Source organism: Paramisgurnus dabryanus, chromosome 3 (genome assembly GCF_030506205.2).
Source record: "Paramisgurnus dabryanus chromosome 3, PD_genome_1.1, whole genome shotgun sequence".
Classification (NCBI taxonomy): Eukaryota; Metazoa; Chordata; class Actinopteri; order Cypriniformes; family Cobitidae; genus Paramisgurnus; species Paramisgurnus dabryanus.
This window is the reverse complement of record NC_133339.1, coordinates 5,015,080-5,028,623: the sequence shown is the minus strand read 5'-3', so window position 1 is coordinate 5,028,623 and position 13,544 is coordinate 5,015,080. Positions and strand designations below refer to the sequence as shown.

At 34.5% G+C, this 13,544-nt stretch overlaps 1 protein-coding gene across 19 annotated transcripts in view; it reads right to left on the bottom strand.

Moving 5' to 3' along the window:
• nfixb (nuclear factor I/Xb) overlaps window positions 1-13,544 on the bottom strand; it is a 189,707-nt gene that overhangs the window by 15,564 nt on the left and 160,599 nt on the right. For 10 of the 19 annotated variants that reach the window (XM_073813763.1, XM_073813766.1, XM_073813765.1 and 7 more), the window contains 2 exons: window positions 6,625-6,753; window positions 1,236-1,414 (listed from right to left, as the gene is read on the bottom strand). In XM_073813763.1, the coding sequence (XP_073669864.1) occupies window positions 1,236-1,414; window positions 6,625-6,753 (308 nt within the window). The remainder of the gene's footprint in view (window positions 1-1,235; window positions 1,415-6,624; window positions 6,754-13,544) is intronic. The other 9 variants (XM_073813764.1, XM_073813767.1, XM_073813774.1 and 6 more) reach the window with 3 other exon arrangements.

Sequence of the window (13,544 nt, the reverse complement as noted above, 5' to 3'; positions counted from 1 at the left end):
AAATTAATGACATTAAAAAGGCAAATATTAATATAATTACACTGTAACGAGTAAAAGTTCGATTAACTTAAAGTTTTTAGGTGTTACCAATAAAAATTATTTTTTAAGTGAAATAATTACATTACACAAAGTTCACATTTTTAATGGTTACCAATTAAAGTAATTAAAAAAGTGTCACCTTAAATTTTGAAGTGTTTTAAATTTTATAAAGTGATAAAATGTTACCAATTTAAGTAATTGTTCGAAGTACACTGCAGAAAATGATTTTCAAGAAAAAAAATCTTAGTATTTTTATCATGTTTTCAGTAAAAATATCAAAAAATTCTTAAATTAAGATTTTCTTGATGAGCAAAACGACGAAGAAAATAAATCTAGTTTTTAGACCAAAAATACCAAATTTAAGTGATTTTGTGCATAAAATAAGCAAAAAAATCTGCCAATGGGGTAAGCAAAAATCTTAAACACTAAATTAAAAGAAAATTCACGAAAAATTTGCTTACCACATTGGCAGAATTTTTTTGCTTGTTTTATGCACAAAATCACTTAAATTTTATATTTTTGGTCTAAAACTAGACTTATTTTCTTGGGTCGTTTTGCTCATCAAGAAAACGCATCTTAATTTAAGATTGTTTAGATATTTTTACTGAAAACAAGACAAAAATACTAAGAATTGTTTTTCTTGAAAATAATTTTTTTGCAGTGTAGATCCAACATTTACTTTTCATAGTTTAAACATTATATATATATAATAATAATATATATATATATATTTTTTTTTTTTTTTCAGTTTTTGGTCAAGTGCATCCAAAAAATTTTCTTTTGTTACAATACACTGTAAGCATTAATGTAGTGTGTATTTAAACAATAAAATAATCATGCCCAAACATTACTTAATGTTCATGTGTTGGACCTATAAATTAAAAATCTTTCATTTAACTTGTTAACCTACAAAATCCATAAACATTCAAGTGCAATGAACGTAAAATAAACAGAATAAAATGCTTTTAGCAAGTCAGAGAAGTTTTTAAAAAAAGAGTCCATTAGCAAAACGAGTCTACCCAAACAATTGAGATCATTCAACGTAGAAGGGTTTTCAGTGTATGAAATTATAAAATAGATAAACAGAAAACATACTTGAGCAATAATTTTCTCCATTTAAAAGTAAAATGCAGTCTAATTGTTTTAGAAGAGCAGACAAGAGAACTGACTTCCTGTATGATGTCACTTCCTCTTACCTGACCGCTGGCCTGTCCTGATCCGTCAGCACACACAAACTGCACAAACTCCTTGAGCGGGTCCTGCCCCGGGTGGTGGTGGTATCGGATGGTGGGGTGAGTGAAATACGGACTGGACTGCTGGATGATGGAGGGAGAGGGGAAGTGCAGAGAGGAAGCTGAGGCACGGGGACTTCCTGCTGAGAGAGAGAAAGAGAGAGAGAGCAATTATTAGCAATGAAAGCATTGAGCTGATGCACTGATAAAGTGAATGACATGAGATGACTGTGATTTATATTCAGGATCAGTAAAAACGATGTGTGTGTGGACTGAAATGAGCTTTAGGGACAAAAACACTGTAAAAAGTTGGATTCACTTCAATTGTAAAACCTAAGAAATTTATAAGAGAAAAAAATCATCAAGCTTTTTCAAATAAGCTCATTTACTTTAAGTTTTTTCACCTTACATTTTTCACTTAGTTATAAATGTTTAAGGTGTTGTATTTTTTAAGTAGTTTCAACTTTTCCTTTTTGCAGTGTAGAAATGAGCAAGAAATTGTCATATTAAAGCCAAAATGATTTTGTTAAAGTCGCCATGAAACGGAAGTAGCGATTGCCTTATTTTCCCCGTGTTGACGTATATCCGAATGAAACGGCTTTTGAGATGAAATAAGGCAGGGCTGGATTTGAATTTGTCCATCGAGATCTGATTGGATCGTTTGAAGTTGGGTTGTGTTGCTAATTGCTAATCACTGCGATCTTCTCCCGGACCCCGCCCACCTGCCATACTTTTGACCGGAAGTGAAGAGAGATCGTTTTGAGGAGGGGAGGAGATTTGCATTTTTGATTAAAGATTATGAGCACACACGAATTTTTAAAAAATAATGAAGCTCACAGATAAGTCATTTGTTAATAATAAAACACTATTAAAAATACATATATAGTTTTTCATTTCAATTTCATTGCGACTTTTAACAAGTTTCTTTTTTTTAAAGTATACTGCAAAAAAATGACTTTTTAAGATAAAAAATTCTTAGTATTTTTGTCTTGTTTTCAATAAAAATATCTAAAAATTCTTAAATTAAGATGCTTTTTCTTGATGAGCAAAACGGCCCAAGAAAATAAGTCTAGTTTTTAGACCAAAAATATCAAATTTAAGTGATCTTGTGAATAAAACAAGCAAAAAAATCTGCCAATAAGGTAGCCAATTTTTTCTTGAATTTTTCTTGAATTAAGTGTTTATGAAAAATGTTCAAGATTTTTTGCTTACCCCATTGGCAGATTTTTTTGTTGTTTTGCTTGTTTTATGCACAAAATCACAGATTTTGTTCCTGTTTTATGCACAAAATCACAGATTGTTTTTGGTTTTTTTTATTGTTTTATGCACAAAATCACAGATAATTTTTTTTGCTTGTTTTATGCACAAAAGCACAGATTTTTTTTCTTGTTTTATGCACAAAATCACAGATTTTTTTTGTTTTTTTTTTTGCTTGTTTTATGCACAAAATCACAGATTTTTTTTCTTGTTTTATGCACAAAATCACAGATTTTTTTGTTTTTTTTATTGTTTTATGCACAAAATCACAGATATTTTTTTTTTTGCTTGTTTTATGCACAAAATCACAGATAATTTTTTTTGCTTGTTTTATGCACAAAAGCACAGATTTTTTTTCTTGTTTTATGCACAAAATCACAGATTTTTTTTGTTTTTTTTTTTGCTTGTTTTATGCACAAAAACACAGATTTTTTTTTTCTTGTTTTATGCACAAAATCACAGATTTTTTTGTTTTTTTTTATTGTTTTATGCACAAAATCACAGATATTTTTTTTTTTGCTTGTTTTATGCACAAAATTACAGATTTTTTTTTTGCTTGTTTTATGCACAAAATCACATATTTGTTATTGTTTTTTTTTTTGCTTGTTTTATGCACAAAATCACTTAAATTTGATATTTTTGGTCTAAAAACTAGACTCATTTTCTTGGGTCGTTTTGCTCATCAAGAAAAAGCATCTTAATTTCAGAATTGTTTGATATTTTTACTGAAAACAAGACAAAATACTAAGATTTTTTTCTTGAAAATCAATTTTTTGCAGTGTATTTAGTCAGACTATAGATGGTCATAATAAGTGTCATATAAAATCAACAAATCATTTAAAATATTTGTGGTATCAGTGTTTTGTAAATTTAGAAGTGCTCACTTATTCAGTTTAAGCCTATTTTTAACCCGTTTAATCCCAAATTTTTTCTTGGAATTTGAATACATGCAATTTACTCCTTAGACCTCCCTAACACACAAACTTTATGCCTTTTTTGATTTTATGTTGGTTAAGTTAGTGAAATATTAGGTTTTATACCCGGTCACAAAAGTGACCGGTGGGAAACATCATAACCGGACTTCATTAAAATTCAATTAGACATATTTACATTAGAAACAGTGTGTTATACTACCGGTCACAATTGTGACCGTTAAAAAAATTATCAAAATATATCTGTAAGTGACCCCACGTATAAAATTGATAGTTCTATTTGTTAATTAAGATGTTTTAACTCTTTTTGTAGTAGTCTGAGGTAGACATCTTCTTCTAGATGTGCAAGCAAGAAGTAAACTGATCTGGTCATGTGACCTTTCACCCTAGTCACATGACATTGATACATTTTAATCAAGACAATCTATTTTTTCATTTAAAAGTTTAATTTCTTGCCCAGAGCCAACATCAACACTTTTAGAGCTTTCAGAAAGAAGAAAAAAAACACGGTCACAAATGTGACCGGTGGGATTAAACGGGTTAATTTCTCTCACAGACATAAAATATGCAAACATACACAAACATCCACACATATTGTACTCACTCCAAAGGAAAAAGTAAAATCTGTGCATGTAATCATGAAATCAAGTAATGATTTTGAAACCAGACTGCCACAGATGCCACAAACTCGACGAAAGTGGATAACAATGAGCATCGCAAGCCAGATACGCACTCACATCAGTACAGAGCCTTGAGCACATTGAAACACGCTTCATTAATGATCTGTAGGAAATTGCACACCGAAATAAAACTACATTGCTTTAATCGTCTAAATGCAGGCATAAAGATGCAGTGTTTTTTAATAACTCATTTGCAGTAAGAGGAACATTAAGAGCGTCTCTTGAGAAAGAGGCCGAGATCTTTTCTCCTCAGGCCAAGCAGGACCTCCAGCTGCCCGGGACAGACTGCCAACATCCAGAGTCTCCCTGTAACCAGACGCTCCCAGCCAAAACTCTGCTTTATACCCTCTCTGCTGCCCAGGCTGCTTTCTCTTCTCTTCCTCCATTTCTTTCACTCTGTCATCATCCATCCCTTAATCCCATTAGGGAAAGAGATGCGGCCAAAGCTTCAAGATGGAGGCACAAATTACTCCCCCCCACAACCCAACACAACAACAGCTCCAAACATAACAGCGCTACACAAAACAACACATGGACACACAACAAGACGGTGTTGTATAATGAGCAAAACCATAAAACAAGCAAGAAAAAATAAAGACAGAGCAGCATGAAAACCACAATCTATCCCATGCAGTCAGTCAATCTGTCTCTTTCTATCTGTCTGGCTTTGTTTGTCTGTATGTCTATGTTTCAGTCTGTCTGCCTATACACCTACAAAGGTCACTATGAACGGGCCACATATGCAACGTTAAATACTTTTCTAGCGATAGCTACAGAAACAATTTTATTTTTCTGGATTATCTCATAGTATCTCATTGTTTCATTCTCTGTTCCCTTTTTATTATTTTAAGTCAATAATATATGCTTTCGTTTTTTTTATACACAGAGCGGGTCATTTTTTAAGTTAAATACTTATCTAGTGATAGCTACAGAAACGATTTTATATTTCTTGATTATCTCATACTATCTCAATGTTTTATTCTCTGTTCCTTTTATTATTTTTAAGTCAATAATATATGCTTTCTTTTTTTAATACACAGATCGGGTCACTTTTTTAAGTTAAATACTTTTATAGTGATAGCTACAGAAACGATTTCATATTTCTTGATTATCTCATAGTATCTCATTGTTTCATTCTCTGTTCCTTTTTTATTATTTTAAGTCAATAATATATGCTTTCGTTTTTTTAATACACAGAGCAGGTCACTTTTTTAAGTTAAATACTTTTCTAGTGATAGCTACAGAAACTATTTCATTTTTCTTGATTATCTCATGGCATCTCATTGTTTCATTCTCTGTTCCTTTTTTATTATTTTAAGTCAATAATATATGCTTTCTTTTTTTAATACACAGATCGGGTCACTTTTTTAAGTTAAATACTTTTCTAGTGATAGCTACAGAAACTATTTAAATGTTCTTGATTATCTCATACTATTTCATTGTTTTATTTTCTGTTCCTTTTATTATTTTTAAGTCAATAATATATGCTTTCTATTTTTTAATACACAGATCGGGTCACTTTTTTAAGTTAAATACTTTTATAGTGATAGCTACAGAAACGATTTCATATTTCTTGATTATCTCATACTATCTCAATGTTTTATTCTCTGTTCCTTTTATTATTTTTAAGTCAATAATATATGCTTTCTTTTTTTTAATACACAGATCGGGTCACTTTTTTAAGTTAAATACTTTTCTAGTGATAGCTACAGAAACTATTAAAATTTTCTTGATTATCTCATAGTATCTCATTGTTTTATTTTCTGTTCCTTTTATTATTTTTAAGTCAATAATATATGCTTTCTTATTTTTAATACACAGATCGGGTCACTTTTTTTAAGTTAAATACTTTTATAGTGATAGCTACAGAAACGATTTCATATTTCTTGATTATCTCATACTATCTCAATGTTTTATTCTCTGTTCCTTTTATTATTTTTAAGTCAATAATATATGCTTTCGGTTTTTTTTAATACACAGATCGGTTCACTTTTTTAAGTTAAATACTTTTCTAGTGATAGCTACAGAAACTATTAAAATTTTCTTGATTATCTCATACTATCTCATTGTTTTATTCTCTGTTCCTTTTATTATTTTTAAGTCAATAATATATGCTTTCGATTTTGTTTTGAATACACAGAGCGGGTCACTTTCTATTACTGTACGTACACTAGTCTTTAAAATAAAGTAAACAAATCTATGAGATAATTAGATGTGCATTTAAGATCACATTACAAGACAGCAAAGACTACAAAACAAATCAACCTCGTACAGGGGAGAGGGTGGAGGGTGGGGTGATGGGGTCGAATGGCGAACGCTCAAACCCGAGTGCCTTCACCCAACACGAACACGACTTTGGCAAAATTACGACTTCTGCAAACTTCACCACGGCCAGAGTTCACGCCTGCGAGGGCGGTGGGTTGGAGGGATCAGGAACAGGAGGGGGAAGGATGTGAGGGGGGTGGAGGGGCTCTGAACTCTCACCTGGTCTCACACCTGCCAGCATGGGCAGCGGGTGATGGGTGAACGGCATGCGGGCAGACCTCGAATGGCCGGACAGAGCGTTGAAATCGAATTTCCCCGGCTTCTTAAGAGAACCAGGCGACGAGAGCCCTGGTGGGATGGGATCAACAAAATGGCAGAACAGAGATGTGGATTTAATTAAACAGGGATTTGTGCTTCTTGATTTCTTACTAAAATAATGAGCAGCTTCTAAAATGCTACAATTTTGCTCATATTATTAAATCTACTGAACACCGCTGTGGACTTTGGTTTGTTTGCTGTCTAAAGAGATACAGAGAAGCCAGTCAGGTCCAGGGTGCGAACTTTGCTCTGAACCAGGAAAAAGTTGGACAGAGTCTTGAATAAAGACTCTGGGATTTGTTTATATGGGGACTTTTCTGGACAGATTCTGGAAAGGGTCTCTGTGCAGCTGTAAGTGGGGGACGCCACAGTAGAAAATCCTCCCAAAATATCCATGTCAGTACTTTAAAACAACCAAAAGAAAGTATAATCTCAAAGTATAAACTTAACAATAAGAAACAAAAGCCAGTGCACATCATTTTCGGGAAAATTTTGTACCTAATAGGCTGTCTCACAATTTTCTTTGAGCAATTGTTTGAACATTTTATTTTCTATAATACATTTATATAAAATCATACGTGGCCTTTAAAAAATCATGAGACCATTGCATATTACTATAATAAAGTCTAATTGATCGTAGACCTTTACAAAAACAATGATCATAAAACAAGACTGCACAACATGAAATTTAATCAGCATATTTACTATCAAATAAAACAAGCATTTATGTCCATAAGAGTTTGTTTATATTCGTTCAAAACAACAGGTCGATCTACACGTACCTACTCCCCAGTGACGTTTGTTTAGTTTTCAACACGACACTTAAAGGGCAAACAAACTCCACAAAACACAAACACACATTTGCACGAAAGTGACGCAAAACCAAACAAAATAAAGTCCGTTCACACTGAATACCGCAGACTAAACACGTATTATAAATCTGACTTGCTGCACATCTTGTGTTCAGATTAGCCCACGTCCACAATGTCCATACACAAGTAACCGTCTGCAAACTTACGTAACGCCTGCAAATCAACACTTGAAATAAGTAAATAAATAAATGTCAGCGGTGTACAAACAACCCTTAAACAGACTTGGTTTGGGGAACCAAATATGAGGCGTGTAAAACACAAGCCGCTCTGTGTTGAGGCCATCGTGCCAAAACTAAGAGGAAGGGTGATGTGCGAATGATGAGGGAGAAATTGAGAGATATGAAAGGAGAAAGTGTGCGCTGGGTCGCTTTCATATATATATATAACGTCACATTAACACGTCCTCCTGATTCTATAAACGTCAAGCGAAGGCCGCAAGGCTGCTAGGATTCAGCTGTCTGGAGTTTGGCTCAATATACACGTCGGGCTCACCCACTGACCGAGAAACACGGCCAAACGTGTCAGGACTGGTGAATGGACGGGAAAAGAGTTTACGATCAGCCTTGTGGCCGGTTTTGAAGGAAATAATTATTATAAGTGGTGATTTAAATACCCAATTTTGGTTTTAAAGACAGGGCTCTATTTATACATACAAATTTCAGTCATGCTCATTCTGTTATTGTACATGCATCTGTGTCAGAAAAGAAAACGGGACTAACTGCATAAATACTGAGTATGTTTTCATTTTTTTTTTACAAATATTTACATATACTTAATATACAGTAGTGGCCAAAAGTGATGTCAGAGCGGGGATTTATACAATATTTGCTTTTAATGTCCCCTCAGGTTAGATTAAACCAGTGGTTCTCAAACTTTTCGGAGTGCACCCTACATTGTGTACAGTGCGTCCCTTCATTACGCCCCCCAAAGGAACTTTAAGACATAAAACATTCAAACTTAAAATTTAAATTAAAAGAAACATATTCAATGATACAATGAAGTGGTGTTGGTAGCTATATTTTTCTGAGGTTTGATTACATGAAATTTGTGATGAATAAATGTATTTTATAAAATGTCATAAAACTCTGGCTCCCCTGGGCTTGCCCCCCCACCCAGTTTGGGAACAGTGCATTAAACCATTAAAGTCAACCTGATCTCACGAATTTCCGTGTTATAGTCACAAAATATTTTGCTCATTTATCCGTGTCTTCGTCACGGATTTCTGTATTTTTCCGTGTCAGTTTCACGTATTGGTTACTCAATTGTTTTTCTTATTTTCTTACCATTTTCGCATGGGTTTGGGGTTGGAATGACTTTCTGTAACATAAAATGACATTTTAACCCAAACCCAACTCTAGCCCTAACATCAGGCCACAATTGTTTAAAAATACGGAAAAAAAATAGTATAAACCAATAGTTAAAGTGACATCCTAACCCAAACCCCAAATCTAACCCCAAACACATGCGAAAGTGGTTTAAAATTGTAAAAACAATTGAGTAACCAACAATGTGAAACTGACACGGAAAAGAAAGTCCGTGGTACGGACACGGAAAAATTTTGAGATCCGTGACAATGACAAGGATAAATGAGCAAAATATCACATGACTATAACAGGGAACTTTGTGAGATCATGTTGATTAAAGTATGAGGTGCATGTTGCAAAAATATACAAAACACTAAAAGTTAAAAGTATTTATTGGACAAAATAATAAAATGCGCAAACCACAGCAAGCTGAAAAAAATTATTCATTCAATTTACTCAATTAAAGCTAAATTAAAAAAAAAATTTGCAGATGCTGACTACAATTATATCTTTAATCAGTGGTAATATTTTGTAGTCTTTGTTGTGGGCACATGTGTGTTGTGTTTTATTGTTTGCCAAGCCTTCTTAGGTTTATACTTCATGCATACAAAATTTTTTACGCATCTAAAACAGGTGACTAAAGAACCAAGATGTCTATTTTTTAAAGTGGCACATCACTCTTGGTCACTACTGTACATATATAGAGTACAGTACTGTGCAAAAGGCCACCACCACCTTGTTGTTTTAGAAGTTTTAATGTCCATTCATATTTATTTTTTAATCTATTTTATTAAGATACAAACAGAAAATACAGGAAATATGTACAAAAAACAAAAAAATTAAATTTTCAGGACTAAATTTCTTCTTTGAGCATCGAGGGTGTTTCGTGTGACCTCTCTTGGCACTAAACACATCTTGAGTGTTTTTGAGCAGAATGAAGTAAAAAGACGAATTTCTTTAAAATTATAAATTAGGATTTAATTTTATTTAGGTTGAAGAGATCCTGCAGTTCCTGCTACTCCTCAAGTGGACGGGGAGGTTTTTTATACAGTTTTTAATACTATATACACATTTCCTGTATTTTCTGGATGTATTCTATTAAACTTTATATATGGTCACTATAACATTGCAAAAACAACAATTCCGGCATGGTGGCCTAAGACTTTTACACAGTACTGTATATATCAACCCAGTCCCAAGGCAAGTCGTGTTAAAGTCGTGTTTGATGACACGAATTTCCGTTTTTTTTTTTTCGTGTCTCTGGAGACGAATGTCTTTTTCGTCCTTCCCAGCACGAATTCCTATCAATGGCTGTTTGTGTCTGTGGCACGACTTTCCTTATCGTGTCATTTTATATTTTGTTTTCTCATCGTTGTTTTCTATTTTTTGACCATTGTCGCTTGGGGTTGGGGTTAGAATCACTTTCTGCGACTTCCTAACACAAACCCCAACTCCAGGCGAGAACAGTTTTAAAACATGTAGAAAAAACATGTAGAAACCAATGCATAAAATTACATCCTAACGCAAACCACGAATCTAACCATAACCCCAAGCGACAATGATTTTAAAATAGGAAAGAACGGTGAGAAAAAAATATAAAATGACACGATAAAGAAAGTCATATATATATATATGTGATTTATTTATTTATAATATCTTTAAGTGCAAATTGTAGCAAAAATAAACAAATATATCCTTAACATTCCGACTCACACAAAACATGACACTATTATTACACGATTGTGATATTAAATAAGAAAAATTGGGAATTTTTGATAACATTACGGAAAGATGATGTCATCTCAATGAAACAAACGTACTGTGATATATTAATATTTTGTTCATTTTCCCAAACACACACAAATGAACATACAGTTACAAACAACAAGAAAGATACTATTGTGTATACTATTGCCAAAAAGTATCCGGCCTAATCCAGGGGTAGACAACGTCGGTCCTGGAGTGCCGATGTCCTGCTGAGTTTAGCTCCAGCTGTAATCAAGCACACTTGAAATAACCAATCAAGGTCTAAAGTGTCACCTGAAAACTACAAGTAGGCGAGGTTTTATCAAGATTGAAGCTAAAATCTGTAGGGAATCGGCACTCCAGGACCGACGTTGCAATAAACTGTTGGTAAAGCTGCCAACATAAAGCATGGTGTGTTAATGCATGACGTTCATCTAGACATATGCATCTCTCTGTACGTGCCTGACAACATCACCAAACAAGAGCTACTCTCTCTCTCTGTCTCTTGTGTGTGCGTGAATATTATTCTTTATGTGTTATTTCTTTTCCGTGCCAGGTCGAAACTCAACTGGCAGCCAATCAAACGCTCCCTTGACCTTCTAGTCGCGCCACGCTAACAAGCTGGCCGCCAAACAAACCTTGACCTGTCAGAAAACGGCACGCAACGCTTCCTCGCACTACACACACGTTCACACGGACAGCTTCTGTATCCAAGCACTTGAAAATCCCAGCTTTACACACAGACACACAAACAGACCGAATCCAACACAATCTCGACTGCCATGTCTTCAAAAGTAAAAATACACACAGGACATTCCCGCTCCATTTGACAAGTCAGTCTCCAAGTTTTGTCCAGTTCCTTGCAATAAGTCGATAAAGATTCAAGATTTGTGACCCTGGACCATAAAACCAGAATACATTTGACTGAAATTGAAATTTATACTTCATCTAAATGCTTAATAAATATGCTTTTTCATTGATGCATGGTTTGTTAGGATATGACTATTTAAAAATCTAGACTCTTGAGGATGCAAATAAATAAAAATTTGGCTTTTAAAGTTGTCCAAATAAAGTCATGCATTTTTGGTATATTTATGGTAGGAAATATACAAAATATCTTGAATGAAAAATAATAATAATTTTAACCCATTTATTTTTGTCGACTGCTACAAATATACCCATGCTACTGATCTTCTGGTCCAGGGTTACATTTGCAGATACAACCACATAGCCGATAACATACTTCTGAGCTGAGCAGAAGTATAAAAATATATGTGACCCTTTCTGTTAAATGCAAGCATCAAAGTTCAAATATTCAACATTTTTAGTATTTTTATCATTTCCATTTCACAAAAGTACTAAAAAGAAAGCATATCAGTGTAAACCCAGGGTGGGAAAAAAGTATATTTTTATGAATGAAGTGGTAGCGAGTTCGCAAACTGCTGGCGTAAGCAGGCCACACCAGATTTAATGATAAATGACACCGTCACCTCGCAGCGTTGCCAAAGCTTCATTCAGGTAGTGAATCACCTTCGGAGCGTAGCACAGTTCACAGCCTCACACACTCACGCAGACTCTGAGCATCGCCACCGTCATCGGCGTTAACAGATGTCTTCTGTAACCCAGCGGCTCCCGTCGCTGTCGACACATGGAGGTGCCATCTGGACGTGAGCTCTGGTGTCTCCAGACTGTGTGTGTGTTGCACGATGGGTGTAAATATGTGTGCGTGTTGTGTATTCCCATGACACTCGGAGCACCTGAGCATGCTGGCATTTTAGCTGGGATTTACACATGTTTCCCTGGATTAAGTGTATGTGTGTGTGTTTCAGATGAACGTGGCCTCGAGTACACAAACACAGGCACGATGCTCGGCAAATGCACTGCATGTATTCGCCCCTGGCGTTCCCTAAATACAATGGCGGCAGCAACATGCAAGAATTACTGTACGGTAGCGACTTACTGTATGTGATAATAAATACTGTCTGCTTTAAATATGAATTTAAATGAGAAAATGTAGTGATGGGTCTTATTAAGAGAAGAGAATTGTATGAAGTGGGCATTGCATACCACAACCTGGCGTAAACCAGACATATTATTATTTTTCAGCAATTTTGCATTTAAAAAGACATCTAATAGTCATCCAAACACAACCCAGACATCAAAATAATTAATAAATAAATTAAACACAAATCGCTGTTGACTTGCATCATCTCACAATTTAGTTAAAATGACACTTAAAGGTGCAGTGTGTAAATTTTAGAAAGATCTCTTGACAGCAATGCAATATAATATAAATAACTATGTTTTCGGTAATACATAAAGACCTTACAAAATGAACTGTATTGTTTTTATTACCTTAGAATGAGCCGTTTTTATCTACATACACAGCGGGTCCCCTTCAATGGATGCCGCCATTTTGCAATGTCATGTCCTTATAGTAGCCCTAAATTGCTGAACAGAGCGCATTTTTCACTACATTGTCTCAGATAATGACATGTTTGTCATGTGACGGCTACCGTAGCTTCTCTATGTGCTTCAAAAGGGAAGGGTGCAATTCGCAACCTCACAGCTAGATGCCGCTAAAACATACACACTGCACCTTTAACCAAATTAAAGTCTATTTTGGCTAGAAGTGGGTTACTGGATTATATCGGGTCAATATTTAACCTAAACGGGAAAATGGCGGCTATTGCTTGCTAGATAAAGACATGTTGATATGAACTAAATCAAGGTTGCCTTCAAATTGTTGCTGTCCATGATAATATCTGACCTGACCGCAGACGGCTGCATGTGAATTGCACAAAACCGTGCTTTTGTTTGCATTCACATCCTTAAAATAAAGTATGATTTCGAGTCTGTTCCTAGTTCGAGATCTCAAAGCCGTGCTGAATCTACAAAC